This window comes from Podarcis erhardii (genome assembly GCF_964252035.2).
Source record: "Podarcis erhardii genome assembly, chromosome: 1".
Taxonomy (NCBI): domain Eukaryota; kingdom Metazoa; phylum Chordata; class Lepidosauria; order Squamata; family Lacertidae; genus Podarcis; species Podarcis erhardii.
Genome location: NC_138497.1, coordinates 1,732,860 through 1,753,841, shown reverse-complemented (window position 1 = coordinate 1,753,841; position 20,982 = coordinate 1,732,860). Strand labels below are relative to the sequence as shown.

General features: G+C 51.2%; 1 protein-coding gene across 5 annotated transcripts in view; it reads right to left on the bottom strand.

The window, feature by feature from the left end:
- Window positions 1–20,982, bottom strand: part of RGS3 (regulator of G protein signaling 3) — a 74,328-nt gene that overhangs the window by 11,196 nt on the left and 42,150 nt on the right. For 3 of the 5 annotated variants that reach the window (XM_081875798.1, XM_081875796.1, XM_081875799.1), the window contains 4 exons: window positions 20,714–20,825; window positions 19,147–19,190; window positions 16,009–16,137; window positions 4,422–5,119 (listed from right to left, as the gene is read on the bottom strand). In XM_081875798.1, the coding sequence (XP_081731924.1) occupies window positions 4,422–5,119; window positions 16,009–16,137; window positions 19,147–19,190; window positions 20,714–20,825 (983 nt within the window). Of the gene's footprint in view, window positions 1–4,420; window positions 5,120–8,758; window positions 9,036–16,008; window positions 16,138–19,146; window positions 19,191–20,713; window positions 20,826–20,982 lie in introns of those variants that run through there. The other 2 variants (XM_081875797.1, XM_081875800.1) reach the window with 2 other exon arrangements.

Genomic DNA, 20,982 nt, shown 5'->3' with positions numbered 1-20,982 from the left:
TGTAAGCTGTCCAATAATTGCCGGGAAAATGGCTCATCTCTAACACACACACACACACACACACACACACACACACACACACTCCAAGCATGTGCTGCTCTTGCCTGTTCACACACAGAAAGCAATTGTTTTTTTGGGGGGAAAGTGCTTTGAAATTAAAACAACAACAATCCATAAACATGACAGAAACAAAATAGGAGGCTGGGGATAGGTGGTACTACCCATGTAAACCCCCTCCAAGGCAACATTCAATTTTATATTTGTTTTAATTCTCATACTGGATTATCCATCAGCTGGGAAAACCAAATCTTGACGGGGAAAACATTCAAGCTGACAGCTGCATGACAAGGACCTGGTGTGGAGAACCCCACCCCCACCCCTCAAAAAATTGAGGCAGAAGCAGCTTCTAATCCACATTGAGCTTCCTCCCTGTGTAGACGAGCCCCTTCTGGTCTCTCCCTGCAAGGAAGGGCTGATCTGGAACACCCAAAGCCACCCTGGAAATGACCGCCAGGAGGCAGCCAAGACACACCATGAGCCCAGCCTGGCAGTATGGGAAACTCTTGGCTTGAGAATTACCGTAGATTGTCAACCCCCCAAATTGGACTTATATGCCCAGTCTTATACGTGGCAGCTTCACTGGGCAGCGGCAGTGGGTGGCGGGCTCCGCTCCGGGAGGAAGCTGCCCAGCGAAGCCGGCTTAGCATCGCTGGGCAGCTTCCTCCCGGCGCGAAACCTGCTGCCCACTGCCGCTGCTCAGCGAACCCATACCCGGCGTATAAGACGACTGCCGACTTTTTAGAGGATTTTCTGGGGTTGAAAAGTCGTCTTATACACCAGAATCTACGGTAAGGAGGAAGGGGGGTTTTGGTAACCAGGCGGGCAGGCGCTGCTGCTGAGGACCAGAGGTGTAGCAAGGTCAGGTCACCCCCCCACCTGTGAGTCTCAAGCCTACCGCTTTGCCATTGCAGCCGCTGCTCGCTGTAGCCTTGGGAGTCGTGGGTGGGGGGCATGCCAAATGTCATCCCCTCCCTCAGGATGACACCCAGTGTGGTCTGCACCCACCGCACCCCCTTGCTCCACCCCTGCTGAGGACCAGGAGTTTTGCAACTGCCTCTTTCCGGCTGGAGGTCAAGGAGCAGAGAAGTGTCACCATGAGACCCCCTTGCCTGCAGTCTAAGCAGCTGAGAGCAGATCTGCCTCAAGATCTGTGTCAAGATGGGTGACACCTGGCTTGAGAGCAGTACATGTGAAAAGGATCTAGAAGTCTTGGTTGACCACAAACTTGACATGAGCCAACAGTGTGACGTGGCAGCTAAAAAAGCCAATGCAATTCTGGGCTGCATCAATAGGAGTATAGCATCTAGATCAAGGGAAGTAATAGTGCCACTGTATTCTGCTCTGGTCAGACCTCACCTGGAGTACTGTGTCCAGTTCTGGGCACCACAGTTCAAGAAGGACACTGACAAACTGGAACGTGTCCAGAGGAGGGCAACCAAAATGGTCAAAGGCCTGGAAACGATGCCTTATGAGGAACGGCTAAGGGAGCTGGGCATGTTTAGCCTGGAGAAGAGGAGGTTAAGGGGTGATGTGATAGCCATGTTCAAATATATAAAAGGATGTCACATAGAGGAGGGAGAAAGGTTGTTTTCTGCTGCTCCAGAGAAGCGGACACGGAGCAATGGTTCCAAACTACAAGAAAAAAGATTCCACCTAAACATTAGGAAGAACTTCCTGACAGTAAGAGCTGTTTGACAGTGGAATTTGCTGCCAAGGAGTGTGGTGGAGTCTCCTTCTTTGGAGGTCTTTAAGCAGAGGCTTGACAACCATATGTCAGGAGTGCTCTGATGGTGTTTCCTGCTTGGTAGGGGGTTGGACTCGATGGCCCTTGTGGTCTCTTCCAACTCTATGATTCTATGACCTCTGCATCCCTCTGGAGAAACCTCCTCCCTCCACCCCCTGCCACCTGGCCAAGGCCTCCAGGAAGTCCCCAGCCAAGCAAGGCATCATGCCAATAGAAAAATCAAGGAAACAGGGAGCGGCTTATAGTGAGCCAGGCCATTGGTCCATCTTGCTCAGTATTGTCTACACAGACTGGCAGCAACGGCTCTTCCAGCTTTGCCTGGAGATGCCAATGAGGATTGAATCTGGGACCTTCTGCATGCTAGGCAGATGGTCTACCCTTGAGCAGAGGCCCTGCCCCTGCTGCTGCTGCTCCCTAGCCAACGGCATCCAGAGACAGACTGCCTTTCAATGTGGGAGTTCCATTGAGCTAACAATTGCTCACAGTGCTTGCGATCGGATCTTTCTGGGGGGTGGGGTGGGGGTGGGGGGTGGGGTTAGATCTTCTCCAGATTCCCTGCTTCACCCACTAGCCAACCAGATGTGAGGGCCTTTGTCCTCTCCCCTGAGTGCCCACCAGCAACTGGAGCTCAGGGGACCTTTGGTCTAGATGGGTCTAATCTTGGAAACTTTGCTTTACATCCTAGTTCTAATCGTGGATTTGCTGGCTTTTGGTAAGCCGCACTCTCAGCCTCAGCCTCTCTATCTGAGAAAGGGAGAACGTGGTGACTTGTCTGTGAGGATGATAGAGAAAGATCGCAGAAAACATTCTGAGGTTTGGAAAGCGGGGTCAAAAACTGCAAACAGCATCCTTATGAAACAGACTGGAAAACGGCTGTTCCTTTTTGTCCGCCATGATGCCTTGGAATGTAAACAAACATCCTGTAAGCAAAAGCAGGGTGATGGTGGTGGTGGTTGTCAAGCCATTCCAGCAACACACCCCACTGCCACATTCCCAACCAACAGTTTGTGCAAAAGGCTGAAAGAAAGCGGCCTCCTGGCCAGTTCACCTCTCCCTGCCATGTCCCAGGCAGCTTTTTTGGGGGGAAGGAGGGAGGAAGAGGGAGAGAAGAAAATTATCTCCAAAGAAATACTTTTCTAAGGACTTGTTAGCATTTCTCCACTTGTATGTGCCATCAAGCCTCCTGTCTCCGACGGAGAGCAGAAGTCAGCTTCTAGCTGCCTCTTAGGAGGGTCACCCAGGGGTGAAGCATGTGCATCTTGAGCAAGCAAATGATAAGAGCCCCCACCAGGAATTCAGGACTAGGCAGCCTCAGCCCTGCAGCTGCCATCAAGCCAGGCTTCCTGCAGCTAATCAGGTTAGATACAGACCAGTTCCTGGCTGAGGGCTCCAAGGAGGCTGAGCTGCAGCAGATGGACCAATCACAAAACAGAAGCAGAAATAATGGACAAAGCGCAGAAGAAGCTCACAGCAGCAGCAGCACATAGCTTCCCTGCCCACCGGCATCCTGGGCAGAAGTACAGCATTGCTCAGTTTGACCTCTCTAGGGTTATGGGCGCAACAAAAAGCGAAAGGACATCTGGTGCCCCACCACTAGTGAGAAGGCCCTCTGCCTGGTTCCCTGTAACCTCACTTCTCGCAATGAGGGAACCAGCAGAAGGCCCTCAGCGCTGGACCTCAGTGTCCAGGCTGAACAATGGAGGGGGGGGAGACGCTCCTTCAGGTATGCAGGGCTGAGGCCATTTAGGGCATCAAAAGGCAGCACCAACACTTTGAATTGTGCTCGGAAACATACTGAGAGCCAATGTAGGTCTTTCAGGACCAGTCTTACATGGTCCCGATGGCAGGTCCCAGTCGCCAGTCTAGCTGCTGCATTCTGTTATTAGTCATAGTTTCTGAGTCACCTTCAAAGGTAGCCCCACGTAGAGCACATTGCAGTAGTCCAAGCGGGAGATAACCAGAGCATGCACCACTCTGGTGAGACAGTGCGCGGGCAGGTAGGGTCTCAGCCTGCATAGCAGAAGGAACTAGTAGACAGCTGCCCTGGGCACAGAACTGACCTGTGCCTCCAGGGACAGCTGTGAGTCCAGAATGACTCCCAGGCTGCGCACCTGGTTTATGGGTGCTCCTAGAACTTGGAGATGGCTGCAGAGAAGGCTGTCTTGGCTGGAAGCTGCATGTGACCTTAGGGCTCTATAGGTCTGAGCAGCACAAGGACTGAACCCAAATGTGCCAGTTATTGGCTTTCCCTGGGAGAGGAATTGCATTTGGAGGGCAGAAACAAGCCTTTCTTCTCTGTCTTAAGGACTAGAAACATTTAAAAAATATAATAGGTTATTAGAATACTGAACTCTCACTTGGTTAGCTTTCTTTCGGCAAATGAGCCACGAAAGGACAGCAATGAAGAAGGCGGCCCACTGCCTGAGGCAACAGCATCCTCCATAGCAGGAGCCAGAATTGCCCCTACCCTAGAGGTGGTATAGGCAGCGGCTGGGGGCATGAGACTACCCCAGAACCCACTGCCTGCCTTTCTTGAGGAAAACGCCTTCTGCCCCTATGCCAAGCGCCCCCGCTGTCCCCCAGATTCCCCGCAGGTGATCCCTCTGCGCGCCCTACCTTCCGGTTCCCGACGAAGAGCAGGGTGAGTTGGTGGATGGAGCCCCCGTTCCTGGCCAGCTCCTTCTTGAGTGTCTGGGGGGATGGCAGTGTCCAGCTGGTGCCTGGGCCCTGGGCCTCGGCGTAGTTGAGGCTGGTGTCGGAGGTGAAGCAGTGCCCGCCCCGCGGATCCTGCAGGAGGCTCCCCTCACTGTGGGTGCGCCGCCGTAGGGAGTTCTGGGCACTCAGGCTGCAGGCTGGTGGCTCGCCGGCCGAGGCTTCAAACATGCTGCAGCGCTTCACCTCACCTCTGCTCAGGTAGGCCTCGTGGCTGTCCTCGTCCTCTTCATCCTCCTCCTCTTCCTCCTCCTCTTCCTCCTCCTCCTCCTCCTCCTCCTCTTCTTCTTCCTCCTCCTCCTCCCCAAAGTCCGCTGGGCCATCAAGATCAAATGTGGCGATGGCTGCTGTGTCCTCCAGCCGCAGCTTGGGGATGGCGAAGGCTGTGGGGCTGAGATGGGTCTCTTTGGTCCCTTCCTCCTCCTCCTCGTGCTTCCCAGGGCTGGGGGCCCCCTTCTCCCTGGATCCTGTTGTTGGGGGGTCCTGGGCCACTGCCATTGTCTCCTCCACCGAGTCCTCCCTCATGGCGTGGGCCGTGGGACTTGTTCCGTCCTCCCTTGTGGAGGGCAAGGCCCCTGGCGCTGCAGCCTCTGGCTCGAGCATCTGGGGGAGGGGAAGAAGTAGAGAGGGGAAAAGGGTCAGCCACATGCTGGGGTAGGGGTAGTGCAGGCACGGGGCTGGGGGGTGGGCAGAGGGGCTCAGGTCTAAAACTGCAGCAGCAGGAAGATGGATTTCTCCATCGCAGATGCTTGAGTTGAGATTCCTGCTTTGCAGGGGGGTCTACAATTCTGTGAAGAAGAGGGGCTTGGCATGCCTGGAGACCCAACCTTGTTACCCCTGAGAGGCGTCCATTTCCTTCAAAGAGTCCAGGGAAAGCTGCCGTTTGGGAAGGGAGCAAACCTCTTCTGTTCTAGAGACCACCTACAGAACTATGATCACCCAGCACACCCCAAGTCCCAGCACATTTGGGAACTGGAGCAGAGAAAAACCTGTCATCGCTTGCCATGCGTTCTGCTGGATCGGAACCCAAGATCAAAACCCAAGATCTCCTCGGATGCAAGTTCCAGAAACAAAACAAAGAGCCGCCCTTGACCGACAGGCAGGTAGGTCCACCTAACTCCACTCTGCCTTCACTGACTGGCAGCTGCCCTTTCTTTCCTAGCTCTGCCCGGCTGGGATCTGGGTCCTCCTGCATGCAAAAGGGATGCTCCCAAAATGCGTTACAGCCCTTTCAGCTGCCTATGGGAAACTGGGACAGCCCTATCCCTGCCCCCGTATCCTGGGCATGTGCAGAGTAGGTGTGGCCACTCTCCAGGCGGTCAGCCTGCAGGCCTGGAAGCAGCTCCCCTGAAGAGAAGAGCAGCCCCGAAGGTGGGTCAGCCTGAGAGGCCATCTTGGTGTCCAATAGAAGTATCCAACAGCCACTAGCCAGGCACCTCCAGGAATTGCACAAGCAGGGCACGAGGCAACCATCACCCCACTCCCAGTTATCTGTCCCCAGGGCCTGGGACTCAGAGGTAGAGTGCCTCTGGAGATGGATGCTCCATTCTATACTGGTTAGCAACTAGTGACGCCTGCATGATGCAAGAATGGTCTAATCCTCTATTTAGCCTGGCAGCCATGTGTGGGGTCGGCTGTTGTTGCCTGGCTAGAAGAAGCAGCCAGCAGCTTCTCTGCCTCCCCCACTCCTCAGCCAAGGGCCGATCCTTCTGTAATTCAATCAGGTTGGCCTGCTTGCTTGTGCTTGCCCAGCCCTGACGTCAGAGCAACCAGCTTAGACAAACAGAGGCTGCCTGCTATCACAGCACCACTGTCAGCAGCGAGGGCAGCTGAAATTCTTCCAGGCCACACGTCATGCACCGGGAGCTGCTCTATCGGCCAGAACCACTTATGAGACCCAGCGACTAGCAAGCAACAGGAGTGGCACTTGCAGGAGCTGGAGAGCTTCCTGGGCCAGAGAGCAAGGGCACCTCTGCAGCTGGACGGGGGGCGGGGACTGGTACAGAAGGAGCCTCTGCCTGCTTGCTCTTCGGGGTCAAAGGAAATACACTGCCAATGGGCAGACACCAGGCATCCTATTGGACAGGCAAATCTTGGCTTGGCTAATAATTTTTGACCAACAACAATTCCCCCCCTCCCAAAATATCTTCTGGTAGATGCAGAGGGTGTACAGAAGCTAAGAAAAGGCAGGAGCTATTCCTGAAGTTTCTGCACTTTCTCAAAACTTAGTGCAAAGGACCCTTCTAAACACTTTGTCCCTTCCCCCCTGACTCCTTCCTCGGGAGAGATTTGGGAGGAAGATGGAGATGGAGGAAAAAAAGGGAAGGGTCTGAGGGAATCTCTTCTTGCTGCTTTCCCTCTTTCCCTGGTTTCTCCAGGGTTTCTCCAAACAGCCATGCAAAGGGGCATTCTGGAAAGGGGTGTGGGGTCAGGGTCCTGCCAGGTGGCAAAGAGTCACTTGCCCTGGCTGAGCAAGGAGGTTGATTTGCAGATGCACACATCCGGTGATGGTGTGCCTTTCACAGGCAGAAAGCCAAGCGGTGCCGTGGTGGAATACAACAATGGGTGCCTGACGTGCACTTAGTAAAATAAAAACAGGACTCTCAAGTGTAACCTAAGAGCTAAGACCAGCTGCCAAGTCCTGAAACTAGCTGGATGGAGGGGGCTTTGGCCCAGCAGAAAAAGCTAAGCAGGATCCAGTATGGTTTCAAATTGGACATGAGACTGTGCATGGAAATCCCTGCATTGCAGGGGGTTGGGCTTGATGACCCTCAGGATTCCTTCCAACTCTACAGTTCTATGATTCCAAGGGAGGATCAGCTGTCCCTGCCTAACATTGCCTCTCCATAGAAGCTCTTTAAGGGATGGAGCCCAGAAATCATTTGTGGCACCCAGGCAACTCCACCAGCAGAGAGTCAATGGTGGTGGGGGATCCCCTGGGCTGTGCTTACTGAGGGAGGGGCATCACGGTGCTTTGCATGCAAGGGATCCCTGGGTTCAAGCCCTGGTAGCAATTCTGGTTAAAAAGGAGCAGGCAGCAAGTCCTGATGGAAGACACACACGCACGCACGCACGCACGCACACACGCATCCGTCTCAGACCCTGGAAAATCTCCCATCAGCAGAGTAGGCAACATTGGGCTAATCTGCCCCTGGTTCCTGAATGTTAAATAGACAAACACACACAAAACAAATAAAATCCCCTAAGCCAGGCAGCCCACTTTGTTTGTTAAATAACATCAACATACTCAAACATTAGTGCAATGTGACCAAGTGCTTCCTTTCATCAATTTACATTTTTATATCCTACTTTTAAAACTGCTTCTCAAAGTGGTGCATCTCTCAGCTGAAATGCTGGAGGCTCCGAGGGCATCAACTCCCCTGCCTTGGATAGGGAAGTTTTTAATGTCTGGTGTACTGTATCTTAATTTGATGGAAGCTGCCAGGGGTGGCTGGGGGGGATGGATGGCATCTAAGATGATGAAGATGATGATTATTCAGCAGCACTTCAGAAGAACACAAGAAAGGACTGACCAAAACTCGGGCCTGAAGGTTATATCTAAACTTTTAAAGATCTGAATAAAATGATAGTCAAAATTAGAGATATAACATTGGAAAATTAGATATGAAGACTAAAAATAAGGGGATAAATTTGCTGAATAAAATTATAACCAGGAACGCAGGAGCGGGAGATGCGAGGGAGTCCAAAGAAGTGAAAAGATCTATGTTAAGAGATGTGATATTGTATTGTTTTATTGGCATTGTGATTTAAACAAAAAAATTGTTAATAAAAAATATTTTAAAAAAACAAAAAAACTCGGGGCTGAAACCAGTGTGAGTGCTACTCAGAGCAGACCCACTGGCCATCTCCATCCATTTGAATGGGTCTACTCTGAATGTAACTCACACTGGATACAACCTTTATTTTATTTTTTATTATTATTTAAAAAAAAAACAAAGCTCAACATCCAGAGAAAGAAGCTGGAATATTTCAGAAGCTCCTCACTTTCCTAGCAGTGCCCATCTTCCCAGTGGCGTTTCCAGTCCAACCTCCCCCTGCCCCAAGACTCGGCAGCCCGGTGGCTCTCTGTGAGGAAGTAGGTGCCGGTCCACTGCAGACTCCCAGCTACAAAGGACTGCTCTGCTTCCAGCTAATGTTTACTTGCAAGGCAGGAATAGGCCCCCTGTCTGCATGAGCCCTCAGCTCCTGGGTTCCTTGACCTTATATATCAGAAACACTTACCCACTTTGTGGCCCAGGCAGGACCCCTCTTCTCCAGCCTGCCGCTCTTACAGGTCACCCTCCCCTCCCCGCAAGGAACCACAATGACAGCAGCACCTTTGGCGGCACCCAGCAGTCTCACCCCGGGGCCAGGCTCTGGCACGGAGACCTCCGTGCAGCCGGCCAAGCCTTCTACGGTTATTAATGGAGAAGCAGAAGCTGCAGCTCCCCAGATAGTGATCCTCAGAGCCTGTTGATCTATTTCTGGCTCTTGTGGGGCTCCCGGGAGCTTCTTGTACCTGACAATAAGGAGGGGGGCGGAAAGTGACCTTCACTATCAACAGGGAAAAGACTCCCTGCCTCTCCCAATCAGAGCAGATGGAAACACACGTGTGTGTGTGTGTGTGTGTGTGTGTCTAAGACCCAGTCCTGGATCCAGTAGCCATGAAGTCCTAACTGATAGTCCGATTATCATTTATATGACAGCACTGCAGCATATATAGTCAGGAAGATAAACAGCAGCGGATTCCCATGGAAAATCTGCCCCCCATTTGAGCAGCAGCTGGTTCCATTTACGCTGCCTTTTTCAATGCTGCCTTAATTGTCCCCTCCAGTTAAAGGCTCCCCTACTTAGAGATGAGGGGTGCCACAGTTTTTGCACATGCACTTGCACTGCACCACGGGTTTTGTGGTTTTAAGGCTGCATAGAAAATATGCCACACACGGGCATGCAGCAGTTTCGGCACTTCCAAACCTAGTCTGAAAAATTCTGGCAAAAGTGGGCTAGCTGAACTAATCCAGCTAATTAAAGACCACCTTGCTCCCGTTTTTACTGTGACTACCTCAGATTAGCATACAGGTACTTGAAAACGATTCTCAAATAAGGATCTGGAGAATCAATGTTTTACAGCTGCTGTTTTGAAAAGCAAGTGAAAATAATTCCTTTCTGATTTAGTGTCTTATTATACACACACATTAGAAGCCTATTTGCTCAGAGAGATGGGAGCCTTCTTTTCCCCAAGACATACAACTAAATGCACTACCCTTTCCACTTGAATTGTAGAGAAAACAGGGGAAACACTTCTGAAAGTCAAGTGGATAATAAGGAAATGGAGGAGGAGGAACTCTGATGGGAGCTGGGAGCTTCCCCACAGTGACTCTGAGGCACCGTCTGCCCTGCCACCTGATGTTTTAACCCCACACTGAAATTCTCTGCCGTTCCCTTCACTTCCAGCAAAGTCCTGAGAGCCCAGCATTAACCTGCTGCTACTGCTGCAAAAGTATGGGCTGCCACGGTGCCTTTAAGAAATGAAGTACACAAGAGTGGAATATAAGGCAAATTGGGATTTTTGGTAGTTCCGCAAGAGTTCGACTGATGCCCAGTAGCCCAACAACCTAAAATAAGCAGCAGGTTTAGAGGAGGAAGGATTGGCTCCCAGGAGTGCAGGTGGCAGACCCTGTCAGTGGGCCTGAGCTGGATCTGCTCTTTTCTGTATATTATTGTGAGTGTTAAGCTTGGTTTTGATGCTTGTATTAAAGTTTGTTTCTGTAATTTGCTTTGAGTTCATCTTTTCAAAAAAGCAACTAAATAATAATGTTCTTCATTTTGCCAGTATTTCCCACATTTCTGCAGCAATTTGCTTGGAAAAAAAATACTGTAAAAATCCACCCGCATTTTAATGCAAATTTTCCATTAATAAACACACATTTTTAATATACACATTTTTGCAAGCTATACCCCACAACACAATGCAATTCTGTATATATTGTTTGGCTAGAGAACTGCATCTTACTATTTGTGGGAACTGCAATTTTATGTTGGCCTGAGAAAGGTGAATCAGGCAGCTCCCTACTGAAACACAATCAGATCTCTCCACCATCGCTCCTGAGCCCAACAGTGGCCAACTCTGGGCTATGGGCTGGTCTGTGGCTGCTTTGTGTCATCATTGAACCAGGGGCCCCCCCACTCTCCTCCCCACGGACAGGCAGGGCAGGAATTAGTGGGCTAGTTGAAAGCATGAATCTTCCTGGAGATCAGGTCCAATTAACAGGGGCTCTGCTTTTCAAATGGAGGTTAATCCACTGTCTGTTTAATCACGCCAATTAATCCATCCCTGCTCATTGAATTTGACAGAGAAGGTGATGAAATACTGAGGAGGAGGGGGGATTCAGCGAGGGGCAAGGGAGAGACGTCTGGACATGTCCAAGGATGTTTTGCAAAGGGCTGCACAGCTGTCTTCCTTTTCACATCTCACAAGAACTCAAACAACCTTAGGAACGCAACAATTCTTCCACGGATTTGCCCAATTCTTTCCCCAACCCCAAAGCCATTTAAACTAGCAGCAACCTCCATGTTTAGAAATTATAAACAAATGAAGGCTGAAAAATGTGTTCTGTGTCGGTCTGCAAGTACATTCCCCCCCCCCCGATGAACCCGGCACCTGAATTGTGCAAGGGGGTGTGCATGTGGGAGTGTGTCCCTCCCATCCCTAGCAACTATCCCGTGGTTCTGTGGGCCATTTTGGTCCTGATCATAAAACCGTAGAGTTGGAAGGGTCCAGGGGGGCTCTGGGGTTGGCAACCTCCTGCCAATGCCATCAGCATCCATGACAGGTGTCCATTCAACCTCTGCTTAACAATCTCTAAGGAAGGAGAGTTCCCCAGCTTCCTAGGAAGTGATGGTAAAGACAGGATAGGCCAGGAAACACCGCTTTTACACACACACACACACACACACACAGAGAGAGAGAGAGAGAGAGAGAGAGAGAGAGAGAGAGAGAGGAATACACCCACAGTCTCTACTTATTTAACATCTAGAGCAGTTCCACAGCTGCTCTCAGAGCTGGGCAGCCCCTCTTTCACAGCCAGAGAGCTGGCGGGGAGCCTTCTTCCTCTCAAGATGTTTACCCAGCAGCAGCATCCCTCAGCTGAGACAGCAGCCTTTCCTGTCCACCCAGCTCCTGGCTCCTCTGAGCAGCTGAAGTGCTTAATTGCACCATGGACTCACCTATCATTACGAGAGGCTCAAAAGCAAATAAACAAGGCTCCGGCTGCGGAAGCAAACAGAGCTGGTCAGGTTCCAACACGCCTCAGTGGCTCACCGGGAGCCAGTGGCCTTTGGGTCTTTGGGGAAGGAGGACTCTGGCATGTAAACACCTTCCTTCTTCTCCTCCTTCTCCTCCTGCTGCAGTGGGTGCCCATGGATGGCTTTGCCCTCAAACATGCCCACGGCAACACAAGATGTCACTGTCGACATGTTGACATTAAGGTGGAATGGAAATCTCACTATCCACATCTTTCCAGTGAGCACAATCGAGGCCAATGAGGATGATGATGATGCAACTCTGATTCCACATGGGAAACGGCAGAGGCCTTAGGAGGGAGATTTCCATACCCTTCAAGTTGTTCACATTTCACAAGGACAGCCCCCTTTTTTCTAGTCCCAGGCATTTCGCCGCCTCTTGCACTGCCTTGTTAAAACTGGGAGCCAGTGTGGTGTAGTGGTTCAAGTGTTGGGCCAGGACCTGGGAGAGACCAGGGTTCAAATCTCCCCCACTTGGCCATGAAGCTCATTGGGTGAGCCTGGGGGCCAGCCACCACCTCTCAGCCTACTCTACCTCACAGTGTTGTTGGGGGACATTAAATGAGGAGGGGGAAGAACCACGGATGCCACCACAAATGCAAGTGCACAACCAACAACACCCTCCGCAGCGGCTGGGCAGCTGAAGTCTAGGCTGGGCAGCTGGCAACAGGCTGTGGGACGCTCTGTTTTTCTGCGACCTCATCTGTCCCTTCTGCATCACGGCCGTTGTTTTTGTAACAAAAATTATGCAAGGTGCGTTAAGGGACTGGAATGGGAGCAGAAGTGACTTCTGTGGTGAGCAACGGATGGGATGTTCGTAACTTCTAATGTTTTTCCATTGCATAACACTCAACAGACAAAACCGAGGATGCTCACAGCCATACGCTGAATTTCACTGGTGAAAATCAAAGCATCCTTTGCTCACCTCTTCACACAATTTAAGGAAGCTTCAAAGGATACAGGCCCTCACAATCAAAGCACCTTTACTTATTCTGCAAAACAGCCATAATTGGAGAGAGGCAGTCCTTGAGGTATTGCGATCCTAAGCCAGTTAAGGCTTTATATGTCAAAACCAGCACTTTGAATTGGACCTGGAAACTAATTGGCCGGCAATGCAGTCGGGCCAGGATTGACGTTATATGCTCAAACCGCCTTGCCCCAGTTGCCTCGCACAGCACAATTAAAAAAAAATTCTCAGCAGGGAGATAAAACAATGGCAAATGTTTAATTTCTACCTGTTGGGCTGCTGTTAAAGCACAACAGCAGAACCAGTGCAGAAAATTGGGCAACCTTACAGTTTTTCTTCCGAGTCCTGCTGTTTGTTTTTTTGAAAAAGTAACACCACAGAAATAATTTGCAGACTCTTGTAATTTAACAGGAGGGACTAGGCTAAGCCCTCCCCTTTCCACTCCCAGTCCTTGAGATCACACTCTCAGCTCAGCACGAACTGGTCCAAAACAACCACACCTGCATGTGAACACACCCAAACACAGTGGATTCTGCACTCACCCCCAGTAACACAGACCAGGTTTGCCCTCTTGGCCATTCATTGCAAAATTACGTCCACCCTTCCTAACCACCCTAGAAGGAAGCTTCACTGGGGATGGGAAGCGGTTACTCGCAACGTTTCAAAATCTCTCGTCCCAAATGAAAAATCTCAAGGCAGCACACAAACAGCTGTCAACAAACTGCAATCGAACACATTCATATTAAAGCACTGGAGAGGAGCAACTGAAACATGCATGAAGGTTAGAAGCAGCCAGAGAGAAAGGAAGCCTCGTTCTCCCATAGCCTGGAGCAACATATGCTCTTCACACCCGCCCAGCAGCTGTGCCAGCCCTGCTCAGGCACAGTTCACCCTCATTGCTAAAAGCCAGAATACCCACCAGAGATCACCCAGGCCCTTCTTGGAGTGGGCAGAAAGCAGGGGAGAAGCACTGCCGTTGCCTCCGAGGCTGCCACGTGGCCTCTCCTCACTTCCTCTGAGGTGGGCAGAGAGGCAGAGGGGTCTGGCGCTGCTGACCAGGCGCCAGGTGCCTACCTCGCAGGTGGGCTAGAGCCACGAAGGGAGGCAGAGGCCCTCCCGCTGGCTGCTCTGCCTCTCCTTTCTGCGGGGAGCATCTCTCCTTGGCTGGGAGTGAGCTAGGGACACTCACACAAGATTTCATTGTCCTCCCTAAATCACTTCGTCATTGGATTAAGCATTCGTCAGGACCTTTGCCAGAAAGCAGCCAATTCAAATTATGCTCATAGCGCCAGATGCCCAATTGATCTTGGCTGCCCAGAGGCAGGCACTGCTTGCTTGCTCCCTCCCTCCCTCCTTCCCTCCCTGGAAAGAAAAGCAAGGCTTTCAGGGCAGGCCTGGCTTGAGGAGGCAAAGCCCTCAGGTTGCCCAGCCAGGGGTTGCAGTGGACATCAGCCCCTCCCTGGCCAGGGGGCAGCCTCCTCTTGGCAGCCCAGCTGAGCACCTGCTGCAACCAGGAAACAGGCTGCAGAGGAAGGAACTTGGATGCCATCCCTTCTCCCCTGGCAGGATTCCCATGCCTTCAACAGTGGCACAGTAGGAGGGAAATCAACAGGTGAGACCTTGCTCATTTCTGTGCAGAATGTGCTTTGTCTGTTGAATTTCTGCCGGAGCAGTAAGCATGAAAAGCATGGGAGGTCTGCCAAGGAAAAATAAGAAGCAGCCTCCTCTGAAACAGGGAGGTGTGGTTTCCCCCAAAGACAGTAAAGTGGTCCAGGAAACAAGGAGATAGCAGGACAGAAGCTGCCCGATTCCCAAGATGCACTGCAGGATGTAGTGTCCGGGGAGAGGGGAGGGAGAGGCTTTCAGAAGCAGGTGGGTGGGTGGGTGATGGTGTTTGTTATCAACCCCCAACTACTCTCTGAGTCCCTGAGGGCTGCAGTCTATTCCTCTGTACCCAGGCAGAACTTACAATCCCTGTGGGAAGAAAATCCCCCCCCCCCGCCCTGCCCTTCTAGCAGCAGCAGCAAGATTGCGCCTTTCTCTTGGCTTCTGCTGCTTCTGTGGAGGAGAGGGCAACCCAGAGTTCTTGGTCCTGTCAGATATAAGGAACTTCCAGGTCCAAATGCAGTCAAGCTTTGAATGCCAGCAATTGGCAGGGCAAACGGGGAGGAGGGCAGCTGCCCCCATGCACAGCTGGTGGGCTTCCCCCCAAACTGCACAGACTTCTGCATCCACTGGCAGAACTGTGGCCTCTGCCCACCCTTGGTGTTGGGTTGCGCCTCCAAGAAGCTACCAGCCACCAGGGGCCTTTGGGGAAAACAACTCTCTAACGATTAGCAGGCACTGAGAAGGCAACAGTTAGTCATTGCAGGCCATTAGCAAGCAAGCAAGGAAGACACAGTCACCGAGCAGCCATCACAACATTTCCTTTTGCTATCCAAGATCCCCTTAACCGGGGGTCAGCAACCTTTTTCAGCTGTGGGCCAGTCCACCATCCCTCAGACCATGTGGTGGGCCGGATTATATTTTGAAAAAAATAATGAACAAATTCCTATGCCCCACGAATAACTGAGAGATGCATCTTAAATAAAAGCACACATTCTGTGGGAGGCAGTGGAAGACAGGAGAGCCTGGCATGCTCTGGTCCATGGGGTCATGAAGAGTCGGACACGACTAAACATCAACAACGAAAACACCAGGCAGGCCCCACAAATATCCCAGAGATGCATTTTAAATAAAAGCACACATTCTACTCATGTAAAAACATGCGGATTCCTGGACTGTCTGTGGGCTGGATTGAGAAGGCAACTGGGCCGCATCCACCCCCCGGGCCTTAGGTTGCCTACCCTTGCCCTTAACTAATTTGCTGTGCATCAGTTAAGATTCCCCCTCCCTTACTCCAGGCACCTCAGGACAGGGCTGGGAGAGGCTCCTACCTGAAACCCTGGAGAGCTGCTGCCAGTCAGTGTGGGCAGTACTGAGCAAGATGGTCTGACTCATCATAAAGGCAGCTTCCTATGTACTGCTATAAAAACCACAGCCAATCCCATTTTTTTTCTACAACAGTACTGCAATTGATCTATGCCTTTAGTTGACTGATCTACCGGTTGACTGAACTTCAGGTTTCTTTTGAGGGGGTGGGGGTTTCAAAATTTGGAAGGGTAGGTGGTGGTAGCGATGTGGGCCCCACTCAGCACACCACCCTCCCTCCCCAGCTGCTTACCTTGCTCTCGGCCGGAGGAGCTGTGGGGGTCGTGGGCTGCTGCTTGGAGATGCTGTCGGCCAGGCACCAGCAGACTCTCTTCTTCTGCTCCTGGGAGTGAGCCTCCAAGCTGAGCACGCACTCCAGCTTCTAGGGACACAGAAGGACACCTGCCCTTAGCCAGACCCTGGAGCCAAGCCCTGGGCCCACAAGCCAGCCTCCTTCTCCGAAGGCAACATCCGCATCGTGGTCCCTCCGAGCAAAGGAGCCCTCATGGCGGCTTATGCCCAGCACGCCTGAGAGACACAGAGGCTGCTCATGCCTCTGTCCAAGGAGGTCCCTGTGCTGGGCTCTGGCAACAAGAGAATAGGCATGCCCAAGGGCTGCCCCCCAGCAGTGCAGCTCCCCTCCCACAGGAGACTTGCTAAAATCCAAGACTGAAGACCTTGCTGAGGCTCTCGTGTTGCTCCTGTCTGGGCTGCCCCGACAGGAAAGGGAGATGGAAGTCTGGTGAACCAGGCCGACTTTTCACTCTGCTCACCGGTTACCTTGCTGAACAATCATGATGGGCCAGGCTGTCAAGCGACCCTCCACAGGGACGGACCCATCCACAGAGCTTTCTTCCTGCTTTACAGCCCCCTTTTCCCTCGACGGCAAGGCAGACGTCACTGCTGCCACCCGTCTTTCAGCTAAAAGGCTCCTTGGCTAGGAAACTGACTGGCAGGGATTTATCATCCACTTACAAGGTTGCCCTCAGCGCCACAGGGGCTGCTGAGACAAAGCGCCACGGCAGCCTGTCGCCAGGCGGGCACAGTTTAATTGTATCATAGTTGGGGGGGTTGTGCCTGTGTGCTTTACCGACACTTCGTCTTGCTACCCTTTTAGCAGGATGTGCAAGCTCTGATGGGCAGAATGTTGCAGTAACAAGTAGTTCACTCATTTATTTAGGGACCCCACATCCTGACAAGTCCCAAAAGTCTTCTGCAGCACCCAGGTGTCTCCTTTGCCTTGAACGCCTTTGCCCCTCTGACTTGCAGCAGCTGCACAGGAAGTTTAAAAGGAGCCCTGTGGGGCCCCAGAACACTTGCCACAAGGGTGGCAGCGGGAGGAATTAAGGGTCATTTAACAGGAAGACCATGGCCTGGCTTTGCCCCCTCCCCTCCTCCCCACCCTTGCTTTTTCAAAACTGGGATTGCTTCTGACTTTCTGCAGCCACAACATGCCCAGCATGGAGGACTGTCTGAATTGGCCCAAGCCTCACCATGGAGGGCAGACTGCTCAGAGTGCACCTCCCTGGCCTCCTGCAGGAGCAGAATGCCCAGAGGGGCATCGCAAGGTTCTCTCTGTGGCATGAGACACAGATGTTGCTGCTGCTGCTGCTGCTGCTGCTGCCAACTCAACAAAGTTACAGCTCTGTGTGCAGCAACACAGACTTCTTTTTAGCCTGACCCATAGCATTAGTCTTTAAATCCAGACCAAAGCTTACCTGACAGGCAGAACAGCACCTAGTCCTGAGAGGATAAGCCCCTGCGCTCTACAGCCATGCGGGCGGAACATGAGGCAGAAACGGCGCCATGAAGGATTGCAAGAGAGGAGCCTCCTCTATGTGGAAGGGACATGTGCGTGCTCAGCCAGCTCTGCCCTCTGCACGCTTGTGTCTCTCGGAGCAGGAGGAGAGGGTGAATTACGGGAAATCAGTTCAGGCTAACTAGGCATAATGCTGGCTGGGCAGGGGGCAGGATTGGCTGTGCTGCTGTTGCAGCGAATGAATACACTATTTGCGCAGCTCACCACCAGAATGTGCCCCAAGAGGCATCTGAAAAGACGCTTGCAAGTGCTCTCCATCAAGAGCAATTCAGGAGCCCATCTCCTAATCCCACAGCTAATGGGATTAACGGCTTGCAACTCAATTCGATCAGGGCTGGGCGGGAGATGGGAACGCTGTGCAAACACTGCTAGCCACACAGGGTGGCAAGATGGTTCTGCGGTGCTTTTTCCCTACATGGGTGTACACAACCCCTCCACAAACCCCGGAGTGCAGGAGGTTCTGTGACCAACAGACAGCACTTGGCACTGGGGCTGAAACACACTCTCACTCTCTCTCTCTCTCTCTCTCTCTCTCTCTCTCTCTCTCACACACACACACCATGTTTAGATTTTGCCTTTGCCAAATTTATTCCAGGTGAGGCTCACATTTCTCCCTCTGAATTAAAATGGAGGGAGGTGCCCAGGAAAGGGTATGAGGGCAACAGTGACACCCGTCCCTTCCTATGAACATGCCCTTAAGCATTTCGGTGTCTCATTTGCCCAGTGTTAGGATCATTCCCTGCATTTCCACATCAGTTTCTGACATTAAAAGGGGAGTGGGGAGCCCTGCTGAAAATTAATTACCATGTTTGTGTGAATTTTTTCACATTCACATATCTCTGCATGCAAGTTTGCCTAACAGACACACTTTTGCAAAATAATTCCCCTTATTTTTGCATCTGATTTTCGCTTTTATACACATGCATGTTTGTATACATTCCTTGATTGGAGAACTGCATTGCAAAAGTGGAAGAAGAGGGAGTTGGGAAGGGTAACTGAGTTTCCATTCATCCATTGCTCTGGAAAGTGTGGATTAGGTTATATTCCCCTTTAAATCCCCATTTAAAAGCTGATTAGACTTTCTCCCTTCTCCTTCACTTTCAGGGACTCTTGACGGGAGAAATCCAAAAACAGAGGCTCATCCAGAGACACAACAGACTACCTCTTCCGAGGGAGAGAGAATGCTGATCTTCTGTTTGCCCCGTGTGTAGGAGGCCTGGGTCCAAATGCTTTCCTGCTTGTCCCATGATTTCCAGGCATGGGTCCAAGCGGTTTTGCCTTTGCTCTGCCGTTTCCCCCTGGAAAACCCACTTTTTAGAGCTAAATTGGTGCAAACATATATCCGGAGAAAACCCAATTGACATTTGCTTCAATTCAGTGGTAAAATGAGGTTTTCCTGGAAGAAGTTTCCCCAGCCAGCTCACCTTCTGCCCCACCCCCACCCCCGCTTGGTTTTCTGGAGGGCCAGCTTCTGCCCCAGACAGGTGGAAGTGCTTCAGGCACTTCAAGTGAAGGAAGCATTTGGCAAGAGATTACAGAACACAGTGTGGTTGTGCTCTGTCCAATGCTCACCTCAGCCAGGTAGAGGATGCAGAACTTCAAATCCTCTGAAGCAGCTGCAAGTGAAGCAGATCAGAAGAATTTAGCTTTCCCATGACTCTGAAGAGGCTCCCACAAGCAAAATGCCTTTTTTCTCCCTGGCAACTGAACAACTGAGCTTCGCTTCCTATCTGCTTTTGTTTGCTTTCAGCAAAAAGGAAAGAGATGGAGAGCAGGAAGGATATAAAGGATTTGGGAATAACTGACTGTTAATTGGGGAAAGGAGGAAAAGTAAAATTACATTATATTAAGACAATTTACAGGACAAAAATTTTAAAAGAGGGAAAGGATTTGCTGAAATAGACAATCGAACTAGAATACAAAAAAGGGAGGTGTGAGGAGGTCAAGGAAACAAGCTAATGAAAGAACAGAAAGGAGATTTGACGCTTTCCCCCCCAATTTTGTTCTTGTTTAATGGGTTTTATTTTTCTGGTGTTTTTTTCCTTTTTTATATATATTGTGGTGTGTTGCTTGGTTTTTGTCTAACGTGGTATGTTCATTTTTTCTTTTTGTAATTCTTGAAACTTTAATAAATATCATTTTTTTTAAAAAAAAAAGAGATGTAGAGTTTCTCAGCCCTCAGAAGCAAAGCTCTCACATATGCAGAGACAAAGAAGCGGCCTCAGGCAGCATCAGAAGCTCTCTCCTCACAGGAGCTCGGCACCAGCACCTCTCAGGTGGGCGCCATTGCCGTTCTAAGAGAATAAGGGAGAAGTTCACGATGAGCTCCAGCACCTCTTTTTCTAGAAAAATAGCACCAGGCATGACAGGCAGAGAGAATTCACACAGCCTCCTAATACTTGGTTTAGCAGGTCAGTGCTAAGTCCAGGAGTGACAAAAGGAATTCCTTCTGTGCTCAACTCAGTCCTGCAATTGGTGGCCACAGCCCTCGATCGCAGGGTGGGGTGGGGCTTTAAGGGAAAGAGCTGGGTGAATACAGGGTGGCAGAGGAGAGGTCTGTCCATGGTTGTGGGCCATGACAGCAGCTTGCAGGGAGACAGGTCTGGGTGAAACCTCACTGGATGACACAGTCCTTACCTTATCTCTCACCCTAAACTTGTTGAAATAATATTTGGGGTGGGAGGGGGAGAGAAATCATGTACATCGCCTTGAGTTCCATGAAGGAAGGCAAGATTTAAAGCAAAATGTAAATATATAAAAATAAATGGAGCCTCTGTGTACTTAGGCAGTGTACTTTGAACACCAGTTGCTGTAAAGCAGGAGTCAGCAACCTTTTTCAGCCGTGGGCTGGTCCACTGTCCCTCAGACCATGTGGTGGGCTGGACTATATTTTGAAAAAATAATAATGAATGAATTCCTATGCCCCACAAATAACCCAGAGATGCATTTGAAATAAAAGCACACATTCTACTCATGTAAAAACACGCTGATTCCCGGACTGCATCCGGCCCCCGAGCCTTAGGTTGCCTACCCCTTCTGTAAAGCAATCAGGAGAGGGCTGCACTTCCTGGAGGAGCAGAGGTGCCCTGACACCTGCAGGTGTCGTGTCCTTTCTTAACCCCCTGCTGCCACAACTCACCTTCTTGCACTCTGACATCCTTCAGGTAGAGGGGGTTTCGGAGGACATTGCACCGTCCTGGCTCATCCTCCTTGGTGAAGAGCAGTAAGTCTGAGTAGATGAAGAGAGTCACCTGGGAAAGGTGGGAAGAGGATGGGGGGGGTCACTTGAGGCAGGCGGGGCCACCCAGCTTTGGTGGGAGTGGCAAAAGGTGGGAGAATAAGCCAGGCCTAACACTGGGCTGAGCTGAGCCCAACTCCTGATTGGGGGTGCAGATCAACATCAGATTG